The 24,277-nt window shown below is 48.1% G+C and overlaps 1 protein-coding gene across 4 annotated transcripts in view; it reads left to right on the top strand.

Annotated features, from left to right (window-relative positions):
- Positions 1 to 24,277, top strand: part of GAS2L1 (growth arrest specific 2 like 1) — a 244,743-nt gene that overhangs the window by 206,695 nt on the left and 13,771 nt on the right. For all 4 annotated transcript variants that reach the window (XM_078667178.1, XM_078667179.1, XM_078667177.1 and 1 more), the window contains one exon: positions 6,453 to 6,876. In XM_078667178.1, coding sequence (XP_078523304.1) covers positions 6,453 to 6,876 — 424 coding nt within the window. The remainder of the gene's footprint in view (positions 1 to 6,452; positions 6,877 to 24,277) is intronic.

Here is a 24,277-nt window from a genome sequence, read left to right on the forward strand (position 1 = left end):
CGAGGGTTGAAACTCTGAGAACGGCACGCTGCTTTAATACTGTGTATCCTCCAGTTATCAAACCAGCAGGTCCTAGAAAGGAACAGCTAGACCTCTGCTTGGCCGGGCACAAAGGTGAACCAGTGGTGTTTTTAAGGTGCACGCATCACACGACGATGTAGGTTACCACGCAGCACACACATCAGCGTGGCAGGGTAAGCTGTTGTGGGGGGTAGCGTGTCCTTTTTGATGGAATTTTGACCTCGAGGGGCCTTTTCAATGCACAAGAGGTGGGGGAGGGGCGAGTAAGGCGCTAGAAAGGGCATATTTTTTAATTGTCCTTGATGCAACCCAAGGCATGTGGGAAACTGTTGAGTCTCATCAGGGGAGAGTTGTGGCAATGTTTACTATTTTGAGGGAGTTGGGGGTGTGGGGTGATGATGCCGGCTTTTGGAGAGGCCACTGGAAAGTTTCAAATGCAAAGGCTTATTTCTCCTGCAGTGGTGTGATGCAAAAATGATGGAGCCCCTCAGCAGACTTTGGTGAGTCCAACACCCCCCCCCCCCAAGTCTCCAATATTTGTTATTCATTAAACATAGGGTCAGTGGAGCCCCTTGTGAATGGTTGAGGGGCCCCCGGAACCTTGCACCTAGAGGCTGCAGTGGTCTGTTATGCCCCAGGCCGCCTGCCCTATACAACATTAACGGTCTTATGTGTGGGGCGGTAGCGAAGCTAATTACTGTTTCGTTGGGAACCCCGCTCTTAATCCCGGCTACGATAAGTGTGCAGACACCAGCTGCCTACGATCACACTGCCGATCAGTGGTGGAAGCGTGACTGTGTCTTCGCGCTCTGTCTTCGGGTGGCTCGTCCCAGTTCATGTGTGCACATTACTGTCTCTAGTTTGTGGCGGGAGGTAGACTTCAAACAGCGAAGCAGTTTCTAAATAACGAAGGAACGGAATGTATTATTTATGATCTGTGTGCACTTGTGCTTTCACTGGTGAGCTGTCTTAGGAGCACCTGATAACTCAAGTGTGAACATCACTCCAGTGAAGATAAAGCTGAAGCATTAATAATCTGTCTTGGGTAACCTTCTTATGGAGGAATAGTGCCTGCCACTGCACACCTGCCCAACTCCGTCCCATTCTACCCAGAACCTGTTGCCTTCCACTGTTCGCCTCTGCCTCATTCTTGTATCATGGGCTGCAGTCTACCATAACCTCATTGCCGGCCACTGCCCACCAGCCCAGCTCTGCTCCATGCTTCTGATTTCCTGATAATGCCCACCTACATAACTCTGCCCAATTCTACCCAAGGATGCAGTCTAGCATAAGCCTTATTGCCTGCCACTTCTCACCTGCCCAGCTCTGCCCCATTTTCTATTGAGTAATGCAGTCTAGTGTGAGCTTGAATGCCTTCCACTGCCCAGATCTGCCTCATTCTACCAGGGCTGCTGTGTAGCATCAGCCTTATTGTGTGGCACTGCTCGCCTGCCCAGCTCTGCCCCATTGCTCTACCCAGGGCTGCAAACGAGAGCAAGAGCCTGATAACCTGGCACTGCCCACCTCTGCCTCATTCTATCCAGGTCTGCAGTCTAGCATCCTGACTGCCTGGCACTGCTCACCTCTGCTTCATTCTACGACGTCTGCAGTCTTGTGTGAGCCTGACCACCTATTATTTTCCTCAGCTGTCTGATTCTACCAGGTCTTCAGTCTAGCATCCTTGCAGCCTGGCACTGCCCCCCTCTGCCTCATTCTACCAGGTCTGCAGTCTAGCATTCTATCATGTCTGCAGTCTAGTGTCAGCCTAACCGCCTGGCACTGTCCACCTCTGCCTCATTCTATCTAGAGGTGCAGTCTAGCATCCTGGCCACCTGGTACTGCCCACCACTGTCTGGTTCTATTTATCTAGGGGTGCAGTCTAGCATCCTGGCCGCCTGGCACTGCCCACCGCTGCCTCATTCTACCCAGGTCTGCAGTCTAGCATGATCCTGTAGCCTGGCACTGCCCGCCTGCCCTCCACTCGTGGAGCCACCGCTTCTAAGCCGAGAATATGATGCCAATGTTGTAACCCTGCTGCGTGTCTTCGTTCAGCGAGCCCGCTATGTCTCCGGAGTGGGCGGAACATTTAAACACCTTACACGTGGTGCATTAGCATGTTAATGTGTGCCACCTCCCTGCTGTAGAAAGGGAACGCTGTGCTTGAACAGATGTATACCGAGGAGAGCCGTCCAGACATGCCTCCAATGCCGCAAGGGCCCTTGGACGTCACTTAGGACTCAGGTCTCACAACTTCTACTCATGGTACCCCTGGCCTGTCCTCTGTGACCCCAGGGTCTGAACTTGACCCTAGTCTTGCTGGGCACAATGGAAACAGGAATTAGAAACACTGACTTGCATTAGGAACCACAACTAAAATATAGCCTGTTGCAGCTGAGACCACCCCTCACTCCCTCCATGCCTACCATAAAACACCGCCCGCCCTGCACCAGGAGGTGAAACCAAGGTCCTTCAATAGCTGGAGTGTTTTTATTAGGCCAAAGATTGCAATGGCATTCGCAATACCACTCTGCACACTCAAATCAAGGAGAGGACAGGAAATAGCTCCCCCTCCCGCTCTTCCTCCTGAGCCGCGACAGTGTAATCACAGGGTGAAAGGTATTGGAGCGTTTTGTTAGTGCTTATAGCTCGGATCATATGTAACTCTCAATTCACACTTTGTGTCTGTGTAATTTACAACACTTACACATCTTCTTCACTGCACTATTTATCACTACTTTGAAGACGCCACAGGCCGGTCTCTTCCTCTGATATTTACAATCTAACAAGCGGTCAAGAAGGCCCTTTATTGCAATGCAATTGCAATTTGCGAGAGTTTAAGCTATTAGTATTGTAAATGACAATGCCTTTTATTTATGCTTTAAAAGCCAAAACATTAATAAAAGCATTGTCATTTACAATGCCAATAGCTCAAACTCACGTGAAAGCGAGACCTATTGCATTGCAAATGCTTGTCATTCTTTAGAGCACCACACATCTGGATCTGTGTGAGCTCGCTTGGGGACTCATCAAGAGAGCGCCTGTCTTCAGTTTACTTAAGCTTCTGAAATGTACGAAGCTTGTTTAGAAATATCCTCTTCAATAGCCCCAACTTAATTGGTGCTGCCGAGGAGTTTAACATCGATCCGTTGTGCCTCACATCTGCCTCACAGAGCGGACGGCTCCTTGTGCACAGGCCAGCCTTTGCAAAACCAAAAAGATCTGCAACGCCACGCATAGCAAAGCTGCTTTGTGTCGTATAGAGTCAAGTTTCGGATTCTTTGTGCCTCAGGCGCTCAAGTGACATAAGTTCTAAATCTAACTGGAAAATACATAGGTTTTTTTAATGAATTTATGTTCATTTTTTGAGAAATAATTGATTTATAAAAGATTAAAATGCATTTTTCACAGTGCAAACTATTACCACACAAGGTCAAAACCATTTCATGCATTTATGGAGAAAAAAAATCACAGCCCCATGTGAGGATTGCCCTTGAATGTTTAGCAAACAATAAGTACTACCAAGCGTAATGATTTAATGCATATCCTGGGATTTAAAATGTATGAGTTACCAGTGGTGGCTGGCACGGATCTTAATGGTGCGACAGGTGGATAGTAAAAAAAAAAAAAAGTAACTTACCTCCTTACTGCCATGTCTCTTCTCGTCGTCCCTCCTCATCCTTGCTCTACTTCGGCCGGAAGCAGGAAAAACCCAAGCTCCCCTGAGCCAATCACAACGATGCAGTGCAGAATTGTGATTGGCCTGAGTGCCGTGGTTCGGCGCTCAGCCAGGGACTGGGAGCCTGGGCATGTTCTCCATCCAGGCTGTAATGTAACCTGCGTGGAGAACATGCAAATTGCGCATGACTGTCTGGCTGGTCTGAGACGGCCGGCCAAACTGTCATTGATAACAGTGCATACCACTCCCCGTGGGTACCTGTTTTCCTCCTGGCCACCCCCAAGATTCCAGGACACAAAATAAAATGATAATAAACCATGGTTTATTATTGTTTTATTTTTATTTTCTTTACACTGCTGGAAGCGGGGGGTGATGCTCCTCCGCCATAGCGGAGGAGCCGCAGCTGTGAGCTACGGAGAAATGACTGAGCCAGGATGCTACAACGGATTCATTTTTGGGCAGAGGAATTATTTAGTCTCAACTGCCCTCGATTTTTGCGATGTGGAAACGCTAGGCTTTGGCAGTTGCCAGCAATTTATGACAACAACCCCACCTTATGATGAAAAAAAACGAAATAATTTAAAATGTGTCAATCATGCAATTTGTTTTCTATGTTGACAGTTTCCTGGGGGAGTTTTCATTTGCAGGAGTGGTTCGTCTATCTGGCTGTAAGCAAAGCATGTAAATGCATGCATCATTAGAAAATCAACCAAATGCAAACCAGTTTTCCAACCACGGTGGAGAGTAACATAATAAAGTTGTGTTTTTGTCTCTCCAAATTACTGGGCTGGAGGCTCTGGTTCCAACCACATCTGAAGAAGAAGAGGGCATGTACGGTCTACAAAACTTATGTATGATTCCATATGTGCACTGTGCGACTACAAAATGGCAAATTCTTTTTAGTACTGACCGACAGTAAAAAGCACCATTTCTGCAGTAGGCAGCCACTTGTATTGAAGAGTTTATTGGAGGGGAGGGAGCAGGTTGATTTGATGGCAACCTAATCTCCACTAGCCGTGGTGTTTAAGAGCCACGCATGCTGCTAGGTCTCCAGAGCTTTCCATGTTTTTTTTGTGTTTTAAATGAGGGATGTCTTCTAATGGGGCATGCTATTGTTCCAGAGCCATGCAACCGATACCACTAAACCATGGCATATGGTGGGTCTTTCCAGAAACAAACTGAGCTCACAGATTGTTGTAAATGGGCATATGTATTTATTTAACAACCTCTCAATCAAAAGAAGTGCTGCACAGATCTTATCGCCAGCAGTTCACAAGAATGTATCGCTGGGGAAGACCGGTACACCAGCGTCCATCCCAGCTCTCATTCAACAATTTAAACAGTGAATAATGCTTACATTCACCCTCACACATAACCACACACACACAAACTTGGCAATCCAGGAAAGAGCACTTTCACTTTTAAAATAGGCAAGCATAGTGGCTTTGCCAAAGCTTGTTTCCATGCAAAGGGGTTTAAAAGTTTTCCCACTTCTTTCCTTAAAACACAGGGATTAATCTGCTCTACCCTAAACTGACAATTGGCAAACATTTGATAATCTCACCAGTCCCAGTGATGATTTACTTCACAGTGCCAGGATTATTTATTGCCACATAGGATATTGTCGTTTTATGATGTCCCCATTCACGGCCTTAATATGCTTGCCCCACGGACAAATTATAGCTAAACATATAATATGGGTTCTACTTTTTTCCGCCAGTGGGCTCTCATCTTTGACTGTCTTTGCCCGTAAAGTTAGTTCACCAAGTTTGACTGCCATGTCAATGTTGAGGATCCCGGCTGTAGGGGGATTGCAAGCGAAGGAACTACAGAAAACTACATACTTCAGTTCCCTGTTCCCAGATGTTCACCATATGCCTGATTTACAACACCCCTTTTGCACATACGTTGTACTTGGTTGTGCAAATGCCTTATAGTACAATAGTAAATTAATGTTATGTGAGGGATTTACTCACAATACTTCACCAGTATGATGTAATATTATCTGTGAGCAGATCTACTCACTGAATAGAGATGCTATACAAAGTAGGGGTCACACTGAGGAAGAAAAGTGATGGGTAGAATGATGAATTAATCTCAGCCTCTGGTTTCTACTTGGGGCATACACCAGTCCGTTGTTTTTTGCCCACCATGCCACCTGTAATGAGAACCAACCATATGCAATTGGCCTTGGTCCTGCTCCTGTAAGAAGAGTTCAGCTTGAATTGCCAGGCCAAGTCCCCTCTGAACAGGATCACAATTAACACCACACACCTGTCTCTACCTCATTAGACCTCTTCAGCTAGGGACAGATTGACCACTGAAGTGATAGGGGGAATGCTTGAATTAATCTTAGTTACTAGTAATTACTCGTGCCATGTCCCAATTCTTTGGATTTGTTTGCTCACCATGCAACCTCAAACAAGAACCAACCGTCTGCAATCAGCCTTGGTTCTGCTCCTGTAGGAATAGTTCAGCCTTCATTGACCTCTAGGTCCCTTTGAATGGGAACACAGGCCTCTTTCTACCTGATAACACCTTTTCAGCCAGGGAGAGGTTGAGGACTGTGATGCAGTGAGCAAGGTACCAATGCGTGGGCATTCCAAGGATGACGAAAAGTGATGGATGGAATGCTTGAAAATTCATTTCTGTTGCTGGTAATTACTCATGGGCACATACCAGTCCATAGTATTTTTGGTATTGTTCATTACTTGCGGTTGCTCAGACTAATTGTTGTCTTTTTTTTCACTTGTAGCTCACCGAATGCAGCAGACGAGAGGCATGGGTGTGCCTGTACAGAGGGTGTCAATGGGGGCATTTAACACTACTTCCAGAGAGTCCAGCCCTGGACGCCCACGCTGGTCAGAAGGAGCTAATCCGCAGCGGTTTACAGAACCTGTCCGAGGCCCAGAGAAGAGATTGACCAATGACTCTGCTCAAGGAAAGATGGACAATTTGGGTGCATCAACCAGGGGAAGCACAGAGCCAAGCCCTAAAATTGACTTTCCTAGACAGGTTTCGGCCCCGTCACTCAGTTCGAGACAAGACAGGATGGGAAGCACGCCTCCTCGCTCAGCCACAGTTCCTGTCCCACTCCACAGTGCAGGCAGCCCAAGGAAAACCTCATCACGGCTAGTCCAACGAGATGGCTCTGAGCCACGGTCTGCAGCTATGCTCAGGTATGATGTGGGATGTTGCAGGTATGATGTGGGATATTGCAGGACTGTCACTTGTGTTACAATTCTGTAGGAGTCTAATATTATACAGTAAAACGCAAAGAGTGTTCTGTAAGTCCTTCACGCCTCTAGTATTTTGAGTAGAGTTTCCCCACTGCAGTGCGTATTGGTGCTGCATGATTCTAGCATGGTGAGATTTCTCCGTCCGAGCCTGGTCAGTGCTTTCATACTAGAGCAGCGTAGGGGTGTCCCTAGTAATACTTTGTCACTGCCATAGGGGCCCTGCTGTGCTAGAGGCATTAGAGCAGTGCACATTACTCCTACAGTGGCTGTCAGCACTGCAGCACTCCGTTAAAGTGAGCTTGCCCCACACAGTGGCTTGTTAGTGGTAAAAATGTAAATCTAGTACTTGTATAGCGCATGAATCACCCCCGAAGGGGTATCTCGGCGCTGGGGGCAGTTGGGAAGATTAAGCGAGCTATTGCTCAGAGTCGCATGGTGTAGGGCAGACCCCTGCTGCCGGAACCGTGGATCGAACCGTGATCCCCAGGGTCCAGCATCAGTCGCCCTAGCCGCGGCGCCACATCTAGTTAATGCTAGTAGGAGTTTTCTCACAGTATTTCCCTTTCTGGCCTACAGAACCCCAGCGGTTGAATGTTCTCCAGGATAAGACTGCTGCAGGACATCAGCAGCTGTGCCCCTGCAGTACCCTGTCATTATTATAGGACTATCACTGTGAGCTTCCTGCGACCGTGCCCGGTCAGCACGCACGTCCAGCAGAGCTTTATACAGCTGTACCCCATCATCGCTATAACCCTAACAGTGAGAGTGTCCTCCCACTAGTGGCTGTCACTGCCATAGGACTCCATCAGTGCGAGCTACATCCTAGCAGAGCCTTGTCAGTGTTACATGGCTTGAGCATTACGAGCTTCCTCCCAGAAGTGACGCGACAGCACTATGATACTGCAGCAGTGTTAGCTTCCTCTTATCAGCGATGTGACAGCGCTATAATTCAGCAAGTGCTTGCCTCCTCCCAGCAGTGACATTACAACTCTGTGATACTGCAACCAGTGGCGGTTCCTTCCTTAAGGTGGAGGAGCGTCACTACCCCCGCTGACAGTGCAGCAAGCATAACAATGTAAATGGTAATGAAGAGATTTAATTACAATTTTATTTTTCAGTGCAGCCGAGCCGAGTGAGAGCTCTGGGTGGGGCTATAGCTGCTGATTGACACGAGGGAGCAGCAGCTCCATTTTAAACTGCGCATGTCATTGTGGCCGGCTGTCTTGCGACGGCCAGCCTGACATGCGCATTTTAAACCTCTTCACTCAGCTGTCTTAGGTGGGTGGAGAGCAGGCACAGGCCCCCAGACCCTGAAGGAGCGTCGAGGCTGCCCGCTCTAGCTAATCCGGGCGCTGCTCTCATGCAGCCTAACATTATCACGAGCATGAGAGCAGCATCCGGATTAGTTAGGGGAGTGGCTGAGAGACTCCTTGCTGCTTTGGGGCCTCGGACTGCAGCAGGACCGAAGAGGAACAAGAGGATGAGGCAGTGGGTACGTCGCCTATTTTATTTTTTTAATAAAATTGATTTCATACCCACTTGCAGGTAGTGTGAGAAACTCACACTGCCTTGGTTCAGCCTCCAGAGCTCTGAATCGTGGCCCTTTATAAACACTGATTAGAACGGACCAGAATTAAGAGCTGTGCTGGTTTCTCACAGTGACTGTAAGTGGATAAAATATCCCCCCCCCACCGTTTTATAATGGAAGCGGCCGTTATTGACTGCAACAATGATTGCTTCCTCCCTGCAGCAATGTCACAGTGCAATAATACTGCAACAGTGTTTGCTTCCTCCCAGCAATGACGTGAAAGCAGGATAATACTGCAACAGTATTTGCTTCCTCCCAGCAGTGATTTCACCGCACTAGGATACCGCAACAGTGTTTACTCCCTCTCCACCCCCAGCAATTCCTGTTACACCTATTAGATCCCAGCAATGCAAGCTCCCCCCTCACACAAATACCACAATAGATGACAATGTAGTATTGTGTGCACTTGAGTGCAGTGTAGATCACGGGGCAGCATGGTGTTACCCTGTAGACCTCACCCCTCTCCCACCACCACCACTACCACCACACCATGGAAGGTAATGAATCAACAGCAGAGTGTTTTCTACCACAAGAATGTCTGCAACACACATCAGTGTACCCGTGTACAGTGTCCTCAAAAACAAACCCATTCCCAAATTGGCACCACCTGGTTTTGCGAGTGCACAAACGTCCTTTCCATCCCAAAGGGCCCAACCACATTTCTAAGTCCAACAAACTCCTCTATTGCAAGATTATATCAAATGGGTACAGGTTGCACTCCTGCAAGCGTGCAAGACTTTCAAGAGGAGGAGATGCACCAAGACGTCGAAGACCTCACTGTGGCTAAACTACATACATACTTTATGGATCACACTAATACCATCCCTGCTGGCTCGCTGCATTGACGAGGGAAATACATGAGTGGTTTCAGGGCATCACCTGGATTCGCTCTGTTATTGCTTGTATTGGACTCCCCAAAGTACACTCACTCCATGTCCCTGCAGCTTTTCTAGGTTAAAGTACCTCCGAGGATTCAGGGAAGTGAAGGGCACCATCTTGCTTTGGACTGCGCAGTGTCTGTGCGGCTGTAATTAGAGGGTGAACCACTCATCCCTTCCCCAAGGGAATCTACAGGGGTTCATTTATCAAAGAATCCGAAGTCAGGCCGCTTTCCATGAATGTCTGGCCATTCTGGCTACTAGGGCTAAGGCCAACACCCACCAAGGACATAGGTAGGGCTGCCCCATGCCCAGATACAAACAAAGGGTATATTCGCTTATATGGTCACCCATCATCAAATGTGGTTCTGGGCAACCTAGTATCCCTGGTAACCGCGGTGTTCATACATTGAGCAACAGTGGTTCCCCTTGGGAGAAGTGTTCCCGCCTAAGGGCCTGATTACGACTTTGGCAGTGCAGAGCCGTATGCCCCCCTCCATCGCACGGCCAAAGCTGTGGTCAGGCCGCCTGCCAGATTAGGAGTTTCCTCTTGCCAGGCGGGCTTTTTTTGGCGTTCCCACAGAGGTGCCTCTAAAAACGGGCACCACAATGGGAATGCCAAAAACAGTTCCTTTATGGCATGAACTGAAAAGACCATGCCGTGCAGGAACTGGGGTGCATATAAACATGGGAGCACATATTGTGCCCTCCTGTGTGCATCCACATGGTGCAGTGGCACCAGGGGGCCCTGTAGGGCCCTCTTTGTTTCTTCTCCACCAGTGTTGCATGAAGGAGGAACTACCATGAAAACCCTGGCAGAGAGGAAACTCCTGCTATGCTTGGCGGGAACGTGGCGGTCCCGTCAAGCATATAGATGCCTGTACGATGCCGCACCGCCGTCAGTAGTGGTGGTTCCCTGGGGGCTGCGACTGCCAATTCCATATTAGGGTCTATGCCAGAAAAACATTGATGCATTTCAATATATTCAAATGTTCAATTACTTCATGAACATCTCTAAGATGCAATAATCGATATAGTGGGTGCTCCAAAAAAGGGCGCAGTGAGAGTTATAAGTGACAAAAGAGCTCCAGTGTTTCATAAAAGGAACAGCATTCCAATGTCATTGTTGACAAAATAGTGCAATGATTCAAAACAACAAGCTCTGAATTGTATTTCAGTTTTACGACACTATAATGAATTTATAGTCAATGAATCAATCCTTTATTCGGCTAAATTAGCCATGAAAGTACATAATAATAAATACAACAATATTAAAAATAGAAATCGTAATTATCAAAGATATGAGAAGATTAATTTTGTCCCAACATTCATAATCAATGTATCCATATATTGCAGTGGGGTTTTCTTTAACTGCTATACTGACTACTAACCATTTGCATATTTTTCCTCACACTAATAAAGCATCTAATTACAGCATAATAACTTATCCATGACTATCCATGTTAGTTATTTGTCTAGAGAAATTATCACAGGGACAATTGGGAAGATTTTTAAGTCAAGATCCCAGATGAGGAAATGCAAACAAAAAGTGCAAAGTGCTTAATCTAAGACATGTGAGGTAGAACCTAAATTGGGCATTCTAAATCCAACCTTGGTAGGGCTCCATACCTAATGTGATTAATAGGGGAGAGTACGCTAGTATCTTTTTGTGATGTTATAGTCGACAAATGTGTTCTTCAATGTTTCAACTCATCCATCAACTCAAAAAGGGGTCTTCTTCAGGACAAAATGGGGAGCAACCTCCCTTCCACCGATAATCATACAATGGAAGCCGTCTGTGTGTAAACAACAAGTGGACAAATCCACTGTATGGGAACAAAAAATGTACAAGTTACTTGGTGCATTCTCAGTTGGACTGGAGTGGAAGCCGACATTCGGTGGAGTGGTGAAGAACTTGTTGGCTATAAATTCATTGTATGGTTCTAAAGCTGAATTTGAATTCTAAGCGTGTTGTATTGCATTACTTTGTCAACAAGGTCATTGTAATGCTGTTCTTTTTAAGAAACACGAGCGCACTTTGTTACTTATCACTCTCATGCCTACTTTTGTGAAGTACATACTAAATTGTTTTTTGCTTATTACAGATATTCATGCAGTAATTAAAAATATGTTTGAATGTATTGATATGTATTGGTGGCTTTTTGCCATAGAAGCTTAGGTGACAAACGCTTCTCCCAAGGGAACCATTCTTGCTCGATGCTTATTTGGTCACTCAGCATACCTGCCCCCTTACTATCAACCGCCATGAATTCAGGGCACAGTATCACCAACAGGTGCATGGACACTCAGTTCATTAGGGCAGTTCAAAGAGGCCATGCTTCTGAGAGGAAGCCCAGACACTGTACCCAACATCCTATGGCTTAGGCTGGGCCCTGTGTACACAAGCCTGGATTATTAGGCCCTTTAGGTACCTCTCTGCCCAGTGCTTGATTTATAAAAAAGTAAGTTCCATGCCCTAAGTTCTACTTTGAGCTCGTGGTAGGCGTTACTGATGGTCAGAGTTGCCAAATGCCTAGGCAGCGTAGTCTTAATTTCATCTCTTGCCTGTTTCATTCCTCACAAGACACTCCCTGACCCTTCACCTCACTCTTCAGATTCTTATTCATCTTTGCTTTCTATGTTTGTTACGTGTTTTCCATCTTTCTCTTCTACCTCCTTTCTCCCTTTTGTGGTTTTCTTTATCTTTTTATGGTCCAAAGTCTGTTGAGAAAAAGCATAAGTGCAGGTAACCAAAAATGAGTGTCGGCGGGTCCCACCAGCAAACAACTGGCTCAAATTAAGCACTGTCTCTGCCTGGTGGAGACGGTGCTTCAAAAGAAAATTATTTCTACATAGCACACGCAAGGGTGCAGAGCACCAATTTCCTCCTGCTCTCCATCAGTATTTCTACCAGCTTCCAGAGCCCTCAGGCCCAGACAGAGTTCACACATTCCATCTATTCTTCATAAGCATGCCTGTGTGTGGTGCATACTAGCTGCCTGGAGTGCCTTATGCTGTCCCTTAATCTACTATGTTCTTGCTGGAGAAAACCTACAGCTATCCTGTCCCTTCTAGGCTATGTTAGCTTTTTTACCACCTAGGAAAAACAAATGGGAGTATGCACCTGGAGCCCATTCACCCTCATACTACACCATCTGTCCTGTGACCTACTCGCAGCACTGACGTGTCCAGGCACTCTAGAGTGTTGCTTTTGGACACCGCAATGAGAGCATCCTTCCAGCTATGCTTTATAAATGCAACAGGTCTGTCACAGTGTGAGCTTTCTCACAACAGTGCCCTGTTTATGCTACAAATAGCACAGTGTGAGCTTCATCACAAGCAGTACCCTATGAATGCTGCAGGTCTCTCAGCCTGAGCTTCCTTTCAACAGTGTCCTGTAAATGCAACAGGGCTGTCATAGTGTTCGCAACCTCCATCAGCGCTAAAGGATTCTCAGTGCGTGTTTTCCCCAGCAGTGCCTGGTAAGCGCTGTAGCTGTGAGGTTCTTCCCAGTACGCCCCGTCAATGGCTGAGATAAAGTCAAACATCCCACCCATCACTGTTTTGTTTACTTCAATGCTTCAGGGCTCCAGTTGTGTGAGCTTCACCCAGCCATGCTTTATACATTTTTATTTATTTTTATTTATAAAGTTTTATATAGCGCGAACATGATCCCCGAAGGATATCGGAGGGATTCACAATTAAGGATGGTCAGGCAGGCATCAAATACAAATCAAGGGAAACAGTTACAAAGGTTACAACAAAGCAGTACAATAGTTGAAGAAACAAAACAAAGCATATATATAAATACACACAAGTATACATAAATATATATATATATATATATATATATATACACATACACACACACACACACATATATATATATATATATATATATATATATATACACACACACATATACACAGACATATACACAGACATACATATATACATATACATATATATATATATATATAGCGGGACTGGGAGGGGAAGAAAAGATTAGTTCAGGGGATATAAACAGGGCATAAGTCGTTAAAAAAAGAAGTGGGGGACGCTGTCACCGGAAGTGACGTCACAACAGGAAGTGACATTACGAAAGGTGCCGAGCTCCTTGTCCCAGATGTCGTAATGTGGCTGCCTGACCCTGTGTGTGACAGGACAGGCAGCACAGGAAGGGCGTGGGGAGGAGAGGAAGTAGGCGGTAACAAAATAGTAACGAGGTACACACGTAAGAATAAAGACGTGTCTACTGTACCTCCTCTGGCTCGTGTCTTTATTGGGGTGAATAGCGACAATGGCGACGAGGGTGGGATGCCTGCACTAGATCCCACGTCGCTTCAACACCCCGCTGCTCATGAGCAGCCGAACACTCGAGCCTGCAGCCCCCCTGTCGGAGCGGCGCCTGAGCGGCTGAAAACCGCGCTCAATCGCTGACGGGCTGCCTCCTGCCTCCTGCCTCCTGTCCCCAAAGCAGCGCGGTGAAAAGGGAACCGCTGCGCGAAGAGAAACAGAGGGACGTCCTGGTGTCCAATCACACTGCAGCCGGCCACCAAGAAAAAGCGTGAGAGACGCTGCAGACACCCTGCTGAAAAGAAAAAGAGCGCGAAAGACGCTGCGGCCGCACCGAAGCGAGAGAGAGACACGTGGTGGTCACAACCAAGCTGGGTGAGTCCATAAAACGAAGCGACTGCCCAAATTGCTCAAATTGCCTAAAGAAAACGTGTTTCTACACAGAATCTAACTGTTTCAAGCAATACCACGTGTCACTGACGGCGGCCATTTTGAGGTCAGGCGTGGCCCATAGACTTTCATGCACATTTACTGGAGCGGCCATCTTAGAGTCAGGCACCCTGAAATACTTACATAAAGTGGCCCAAATCATACTAAGCTCTCTTTTCTGAGCATGTCAGTGCAACCTAGCTCCTCCAGTGATACCGGAGGAACGCCAGCAACGGTTACACCTGCGACACCAGGAACACAAGCTCCACCTACCAACGCTGCTATAATGAATCACACAGGGCCCCAACCAATCATGGGACTATCATATCTCCGGCCACCAGAGCCATTGGAACTCACCTCTGGCAGCAGCATGGGCCCTAAATGGAAGACGTGGTCCGAAGATTTTGAGGACTATATGACAGGTGCACAAGTCCAGGACCCCAAACAGAAACTAGTTGCCCTACGCAATTTAGTGGGAAAAGACATTGCTCAACTCATCAAAGAACTGCCTAATGCAGCCACTACTTCATATGATGACGTCAAAGGAATCCTCGACAGGCAATTCCTACACAAATACAACCTTGATTACGAACGATACACGTTCAACCTAGCTACACAAGAAAAAGAAGAACGAATGGGTGACTTCATACTACGCATTCGACGACTAGCTCGACACTGCAATTTTGATGACTTCAACACTGAAGACGCACTGCGACTACGCATAATTGAAGGATGTCAATCCGAGTCACTAAGGCGACGCCTGCTAAAGAAACATTACTCACTAGCGGAAATCGAAGAAATGACACGTATAAACGATCAGGCAGAAGATCATGCCAAGAAAATGGAAGGGAACAAATCAGACAAGAAGGAACAGGCATTTCGCCTTCAAGCAAGAAGCCACAAGGGTCGACCACATCAGACTGATCGAGGGAAATCGAGACAATCGACACATCGTCACTCTTCTCACAGATCCAGAGCGAGTCACAGATCAAGGGAATCACGCTCTACCAAATCCACCAAGTCACGCTCCAACTGTTACCGGTGTGGACAGGACTATCCACATTCAGGCCAATGCCCAGCCATGGGGCAACGATGTCACCACTGCGGCAGAGACAATCACTTCGAAAGTGTATGCCAAGCCAAGTCGTCAAGACAAAGATCATCACGCTCAAGACAGAGATCTTCCAGGACCCAATCCTCAAAACATCATCATGCACGTGCTGTCAAGGAACAGGAAAGACGCTCCACCAGCTCTTCACGATCCAGTGATCACTCCCTCGAATCACGCCAGTCTCGTCGGTCGAGGTCAACATCCAGTGACTCCGCGACACGCACACCTGTGTCTCAAGATAGTGACGAATACATATGCATGGTCTCAGACCCGGACCGGCTGCGAAAATATAAGAAACTAGATATCCGAATTGGAAGTCACCCAGCCAAATTCGTCCTAGACTCAGGAGCCTCCCTGAATTACATCTGCGCGCTAGAACATCAGAGTATGAAGCCACGCCCGGTGCTAGAACCAGCAGCTGTGAGAATCTTCACGTGGATGTCCAGGAAGCCACTAACATGCCTGGGCCGGTTTCACACTACCCTAACCTTTCGAGATCGAACAATTCCAGCATATATCCATGTGGTAGAAGGTCCAGACATAGCTGACTGTCTACTCAGTTTGCCAACAGCGGAACGGCTCAAACTGGTAGAACTCCTCTACATGACTGAAGATGCACCAGACATTGTGGCGAAATTCCCCAACTTATTCAAAGGACTGGGAAAGCTAAATCACTTCAAAGTCAAATTACACATAGACGACCGTGTCACACCAGTAGCACAACACCATCGGAAAGTACCATTTCATCTGCAACAGGCAGTAGATGATGAACTGCAGGAACTACTTAAAGCCGACATCATTGAACGCACTTCCGGCCCTACGCCATGGATATCACCTGTGGTTGTCGTCCCCAAAAAAGGACAAAACAACAAAGTGCGTCTCTGTGTAGACATGCGTGCAGCCAATGTAGCCATTGAACGTGAACGTCACCCTGGGCCACACATCAGTGACATGATTGCCCGTCTCAATGGAGCCACCGTATTTTCAAAGCTAGACCTTAACAAAGGCTATCACCAACTTGAACTCCATGAACGATCCCGTTACATCACCACGTTCACAACTCACCAAGGCCTCTTCCGCTATAAACGCCTAAACTTTGGCATATCATCTGCCGCTGAAATTTTCCAAGAAACCATCCGACGGGTAATACAAGGCATACCGAATTCCTTCAACTATAGCGATGATCTCCTGGTGTATGGCAAGGATCAGACAGAACATGACACGGCCCTTGACCGAGTGTGTCATGCGCTCCTCAATGCGAACCTCACCCTGAATTCAGCCAAATGTGAGTTTCACAAATCACACCTGAAGTTCTATGGACACATCTTTTCCAAGGACGGTATGACACCAGACCCCGAAATGGTGTCAGCCTTAGCGGACACGCCAACACCTCAAGACGTGAGTGACCTTCGCTCATTCCTCGGCATGGCAAGCTACTGCTCTCGATACATACAGGACTTTGCAACTCTCAGTCATCCACTGCGTGAACTCACCCGTCAAGGTCAGCCATTCGAATGGACAGATGCCTGCCATCACTCTTTCAAGAAAATCAAGAAGGCTGTCAGCTCGGCGATCAATCTGGCCTACTTTGATGCAAAAAAGCGGACAGAACTCACTGTGGATGCCAGTCCGGTTGGCCTCGGTGCCATCCTTGCCCAATACACGGAGGACTCCGACCAGCGTCACACCATTGCATACGCCAGCCGTAGTCTCACTGACACCGAGACTCGGTACTCCCAACCGGAGAAGGAAAGCCTAGCTGTGGTCTGGGCGTGTGAACATTTCCACCTCTTTGTCTACGGCAAGCACTTCACCATTGTCACAGACCATCAGGCTCTCATCACCATCTTCGGCAATCCCAAGGCCAAGATGCCTCCACGCATCGAGCGATGGGGCCTCCGTCTGCAGGACTACATCTATACCATTGTCCACAAGCCTGGGAAATCAGACAACCCTGCTGACTATATGTCACGCCACCCAAAAGCCTCTGCCACTACTCCGCTTTCCATTGCCGAGGAGTATCTACACTTCGTCATTGATGCAGCGTGTCCTCCCACAGTCCCGCTGGCCGCCATTCAGGAAGCATCCGCTCATGACCCCGTCGTCCAGGCTGTATCCGAACGCATCCGTAACTGCTCATGGCGCCACGTGCCGGATGACCAAAGCTCTCTCTCTCGGGAGCTTCTTGCATTCCGTCATGTCCAAGATGAACTCTCCATCAGCAGTGACGGTCTCATTTTGAAAGGGGGGAGGATTGTCATTCCTCAGAAACTGAGACAAGGAGTCATCAACCTTGCTCACGAAGGCCATCGTGGGACAAGTGCCACCAAGAAAGCGCTAAGAGAACGGGTTTGGTTTCCGACACTGGACCAAATGGTGGAAGACACTCTCAAGGACTGCACATCATGCCAGCTAGTAAGTCGAGATGACCCGCCCGCTCCACTACAGATGTCTGAACTACCTGAAGGAGTGTGGCAGCAAGTGGCGGTAGACTTCTTTGGACCCCTGAAGTCAGGACAGTACATTTTCGTCATTATGGACGAATACTCCAGATTCCCGTTCGCCCAACTCATACCATCCACCAGAGCAGCTGCAGTAATTCCAATGCTTGATGAAACGTTTGCAGCATGGGGCATTCCTCTACGTGTCAAATCTGATAATGGGCCTCCATTCAACAGTCACGAATTTGCCAACTTCGCGACACATCTGGACTTCAAACATCAAAGAATCACACCACTGTGGCCACAAGCCAATGGCATGGTGGAAAGATTTATGGGAACATTAAAGAAAGCCGTGCAACAAGCGGAGTTGGCCCACAAAGACATTCAACAAGCACTGAATGAAGTGCTGAGAGCGTATCGCACCACGCCCCACAGCACCACAGATCAATGTCCAGCCACCCTTATGTTAGGGAGAGTTCCACGCACCCGGCTACCAACCATAGCCAGTGCGAGCCAGTCAAGACCAACAAACACTGATCATGAAACACTAGTCAATATTGATCACGACAAGAAACTGAAAATGAAGACGTACGCTGATCAGCGGAGACATGCAAAGCACACGGACATCAGAGAAGGAGACTGGGTGGTAGTTCGGAGAGATCGAGGAACCAAAGCAGACAGTCGCTACCTGGCACACCCACTAAAGGTCAGCCGTCGGAAAGGGACAATGATCACGGCTCAAGGCGATCACAAGAAAATAACACGAAACGTATCGCACTTCAAGAAATGCAACCCACCTGGAACAGATGACCACCACCAGTGGGAATCATCTACTGAATCTGAAAGTAGAAGTAGAAGCAGCGACTGTGGCTCATCCAGCCCAGCAAGACAAGACCACCCTGTGCGTCATCGACACACCTCAGACAGATCAGAGAGACCCCGACGACAAGTTCGACGGCCGGAACGCCTCATTGAAGTAATCTAAGGATACAGTAAGACTTTATACAAAAGGGGGAGATGTCGTAATGTGGCTGCCTGACCCTGTGTGTGACAGGACAGGCAGCACAGGAAGGGCGTGGGGAGGAGAGGAAGTAGGCGGTAACAAAATAGTAACGAGGTACACACGTAAGAATAAAGACGTGTCTACTGTACCTCCTCTGGCTCGTGTCTTTATTGGGGTGAATAGCGACACCAGAGAGGCCAAAGAGTGAAGTCCAGCTGTTTGGCAGGGGGGATGGCGTCCCCCGGTAAAACAAATGGGGGGACGCTGTCGAGACCTGGATATAAAACATCAGACAGTACAAGAAATGAGGGTACAAGTCCAGTGCTGAAAGTCACTCAGAGTGGGCTTCCCAGGGGTGCCCTGTCGATGCTGAAGGACTCCAGCAGCGCGAGCCTCCTTCCCCCGCAGTGCGGTCTGTGCCACTGAACTCCAAGCAGTGTGAGCCTCATCTCGGCCGTGCCCTCTCAGTGCCAATGCAGCGCAGCTTTGAAGATTCCTTCCCCCACCAGCCCTGTGTTCAGAGCTGCAGGCCTCCAGCAATGTGAGCTCAACCAGAAGCGCACCGTCGGCGCCCCTCGAGGGAGGCGAGGCAGATGGGACCCGTGCTCCAGATCTGTTCGCCCTGCCCCCCTCCTTGTGCCCCCCCCCCCCCCACCACTGCTGCTTATTGTGCGGCACAGAAACAACACTAGGCACTGCACCTTGCCAAACACATTCATGTGTACAAGTACCTATCATTACAAAGCTATGCTGCTTGCTTAAAATGTTTTAACCTGACTTTGTGTATATCTATATCTAAATATACATTTATAGATGTATATGCACACACATAAAAAGTCATATTTTAACATTTAAAGCAAATATAAATATGTCGGTGTGTGCATAAATATCTTTATAGGTGGCCCCATGAGTGTTCCCTGTGGCCCAGTTGGTTCCCCTCTAAGCTGCACTCCTAGAGCCGCCCGGTCCAGCAGAGCTGCGTCCTCCCTGGAGGGCCCTCAGTGCTGTGATGCGCCGCCTTCCTTTCTGCTGCTTCTCTTCCAGTCTCCGTCCTGGCCGCCATGAGCGCATAGGGGAAGGATTTGCAGACTGACTCATGGCTTGTGGACGGCAGGAGAGACTGGATCATCTGTTCCGGCTGCCATGGCAACCACATCCTAAACACTATAACTCAACTTCTTGTGCAGAAAACTTTACAGGATGCTGGCAGAGACCTGCAGCCTCATTTCCCTCAACCAATCCAGGCGCTCTTCCTTCCCGCTGCCACATGACGTGATAGCGAGCCTGCCATGGTGCATAAATGACCCAGCTCCTCACATCCGGCTGAGCTGCCTCTAGTATGACAGTCTCATGAGATCTACACTCACCAGCATGTACTGGGGTTCGCCCCTGTTTACAGCCAAATGGGGCATGATGTCACCAACACCAAGAGCTCCTCCGTAGCACAGTCTCCATCTCAGTCACTGATGTAACCTAATCTCTTTTTTTTGTTTTAAGTATCAGAGCGCTTTACATGATCACCAGTTTTGTTACAGATGGACACATTGATTTTTGTTAGGCCCGGGTAGATTAAGTGATTTGCCCAGTATCACAGGATGTTGAGCTTCCCTGCCGAGACTCAAACCCGGTTCACCAGCTTCGAGGTCAACCGCGCTAGCCGTACAGCCACATCCTCTCCCCTAGAGCCACCCCGCTGAATGTGATAAAGGGCCCTGAGTCTCCAATATCTCACTAATATTCATAGGCTTTAGGTTGAATGGTGGCCCCTTGAAGGATATGGGGGCCTGAAGGGCCCTCTATGCCGCAGGGGCCAGTGTTACGCCTCTGGTTGCGGTCACTTTCACCACGGCGGGTACTACACCTTTTTGTTCTTCAGTCAGTGCCGGCGACACAAGCCCTCCTGGTACTGCAGCCTCCTTAGCCTTATAGTGACAGACAGCGAGGCAGGCTCTCCTGGTAGCACTTTCTTGGTCCCACACGCTCTTGCACTACCTGGTACTCCAATGCCGCGGCCTCATAGGGTTCACACTCACTTCCCATAAGCTGAACTTTTTAGGACACTGCCGTCCATTAGGGCTCTTACTTACTAATGCCAAGCTTAGTGGTCCTCACGCTACACCTCTGTGAGCGCGTCCCGAAACCAGCACCAAGCAGAGGTGACCCCTGACCCATAGTCTGATGGCTCCTATACTGAAAATTTAGAAGCAGGCACCCACCCCTGTGCTGCAACGCCCTGTGCTTCATACTCACTGACCGGAAGAGCAGGAAGATGAGCTCCCACAGTTTTGCACCCCAGGAGTCCCGTGCCACCACCAAGCAGGACACTGCCCTGCAAATCAAGCCTAACAAGACCCGAAATCAAGGATCCGAGTTGTGTGGTTTTATTACTGCAAATGTATGGTCAATGACTAATGCCACACTGAGTGTTCCTCTGTTCTTAAGCATCATAGATTTGTCTAGGAGGCCGTAAAGCATTTAACCCCTAAGATGCACCTTGACGCACACCACAGATTGTACTTCTGCATAAAAGCAAGGTGAGTAGTCCTAGGTGATCCAGCCACATGATTTCATTGCTTGTTAACACCAGTCTGAGTTCCAGTGAGTTCCCTGTGCTTTGATGTCAACTTGTTGACACCTGATTGCAGGCTGCTTAGTCCTGCGGCCTCATGGGTCCCACTTACACTGGCACTAAGTGGGTGCCACTCCTTTGTAGCGCATTGTGGGTCTCACATTACTCTGACATGGAACTGAGCTCTCCTCAGTTGTACAGTGTCAGGGGTCCCAAACATCTCGACTGCGAGCTGGTGTTCGCTATCACTTTTTAGCGCATTCAAAGTGGCTGCTCAGCAGATGTACCTTACAAGTTCAATCATGACACATCAACTGAGGCTCTCAGAAAGTAGCGGCTGCTACCGAATGGGCATGGAAGGGCGGGGAATCCGTCTGGGAGCGGAGGGAGGAGGAAAATAAAAATTAGAAAAAAGAAAAAACGTACCTGGGGGTCGTGGTCGCCGTCACAGCCAGCACCCAGCCTCCCAGAATGCCTTGACCAATCACAAAACTGCATTAAGCAGCGTTGTAATTGGTCTGAGCGCCGTGGTTCAGCGCTCAGACATGGGTTTGGAGGCTGAGCATGTTCTCCACTAAGGCTGTAATATACCGCCTGTGGAGACCATGCACACTGTGCTTGACGGTTTGGCCGGCCGAAACCTTCCTGCGCACTTTAGGTGCAGTCACAGTCCTCCTCCGGCCTCGACATCCGGGGAGGCCGGCCCGCCCCGCCCTATCAGCGGGGATGCACTGCAGTGCAACTGCAATAGTAAAAATAGCATGATAGTAACGGACAGCCGTTATTATCATTTTATTTTTACATTGCACTTCTTTAAAGTAGTGGGGCGATGCACATCCGCCTTAGAGGAGGAGCCGTCCCTGCATCTCATAGTCTTAGTGTTCATGGGAGGGGCACCACTGTAATGCACTGCAGGGAGGATGGCTTCCATTCTTACATCTTGTCCAAAGATGAAGTACAGTATGCCTGGAGCCTGGTGGGAACGAGCCTTTCGCCTTCACAACCCGGCTTTATATTCCAGGGCTCTTTAACTCTCCTTCCTTGGAAAGACCGCAGAGCCCGGTTGAGGAAGCGCGAATGACACCACGGATTTCCCCAAACACTTGTAATCCGTTCTTAAGCTGAGGTTAGATCTAGTGGTATTTTTAGATTGTGGGCGGCTTCCTGTTGCTAACATTTAATTCTGAAAGCACTCCGTGACATCACTGCAGCTTCAACACGAAGATGTGCTCCTGCAAGCACAGACACGAGTCTGGAGACTTGGACTGTCTTGATTTCTCCAGACACCATACAAACATTTTATAGTCCGGTCTGAAAAATGCAAATAACGTTTTGCTTAAGTGGTACATGCAGTTGTTGAATCAAGGTGCAATTTAATTTAACGTTAAGGCTCAATGGGAACTATTTCTTGAGGAAGGCATGGTTCTTTATGCAATTTGCAGAAAGCAATGGGGATGGGGGCCAGAAATGAAAGAGTGGGTGCAGTGCCGGTTGGGAATGAGTATGGCTGATGCTCAATAGAGTTATAGGCTGGCTTCACTTTCCAGTCTCTAGCACCAACCAAGCGGATGAGGGTAGCTTGCATGCAAAGAGTGGCAAGGGATGGCTAGGTGATGCAATGACACTGTGGGTGATCAATGCAAGTGCGGATAAATAATGTCACTACGTTAACCTCAAGATTGCCAATGTGGTTAATTAAAAAGGCTGGTACGTCTCTAAAGTGAAGCAAGGTTCCACTCCTTGCTGGCGTGAGAGACTCACTCGCATGGGAACTGAGGTCATTGATGGTGTGGATGGATGACCCCCAGTATACTGTACGGCCTAAACCCAAGCGGTAAGGGATTTGTGACAGAGATGTATATGGTTCACAATCTATTCTAGTAGTCAAGTGGGGCGGACCCTTCCTGTACACACACCGTGCCAAAGAACAGCTATGAGCGGGCTTGCGACCATAATGATGGTACATGCAACAGGGAAGCTAAATACTGGCACCAGGCACAGCGTTGCCAGTTCTACCCAACAATGGCGACTACCTCAAAGTGAAATGGTAGACCCACATTAGCGAGAGGGACCATGCCTAACGTCGAAGAGTCCTGGAAAGACCCCTTTACAGATAAAGCCTGTGGCTGCATTAGATGAGCAGAACAACATCGACCAGGATGATCTTTCATAGCTGACGGAGAAGTACAAACCAGCATCACAGATGAATGCATTCTTAAAGAAGAGAAAATAAATTCAGTTCTCCCAGATGTTAATGTCACAAGAATTCCCACATTCAGTAGACTTAAAAATATGCAAAACGGAGGATTCAAACAAAGTCACTTACAAGGAGCAGAATCTGCTAATCAAAACGGTAAGTGAGCCTTGAGTTACAGGTTTTAGGGATAGCTCGTGCCCCACATCACCAGGGTCCTGCTATTCTAATTCTAGGCTTATCCTTCACAAATTCCCCGAATGCATAGGGTGACTAGGCGTATTGGTGGTTACTAATGAAGGCAGTGCTTAATTTGAGTCTGTGGTTTCCGGTGCTCAGCACTGGCACCTAATTGTCAACACCGGTACTTATGACAGTCTGCAGCATGGTGGCACTGTCTAGCTAATTTAGACATGAGCACAACAACAGATGTTTATTAATTCAAGATACATTAAAAATGACTATTACCAGCGCTCACGCTATTCTTATAGCGTTGAGGGCCTGGAATAGTCTGAATAGTCACACTTTTAGGAGTGTGATGGTTAATAGTTGTTTTGGTACTGTCATTGGCAGCCCTGGCTGGAGCAATGTGAGGTGTAAACTGCAGTGGCCTCTTGGGGAGGGCAGCAGCACTTATATATATGTTTTTTTAAATCAAGCAATGAATGAAGGTGACATGAAGAAGAGCCCTCAGGAACGTGGTCTGCTGGTGGTCTAGAGGCAGATCATGTAGGTATGGCGAGTCTCGAAGGCAGAGGTCAATGTGAAGCCCCTCCAGGACCAGGGGGCGTTGCACTTTTTCTTGCTGAGTATGCATGTTGTTTTATGTGCT

Source organism: Lissotriton helveticus, chromosome 11 (genome assembly GCF_964261635.1).
Source record: "Lissotriton helveticus chromosome 11, aLisHel1.1, whole genome shotgun sequence".
NCBI classification, from domain to species: Eukaryota; Metazoa; Chordata; class Amphibia; order Caudata; family Salamandridae; genus Lissotriton; species Lissotriton helveticus.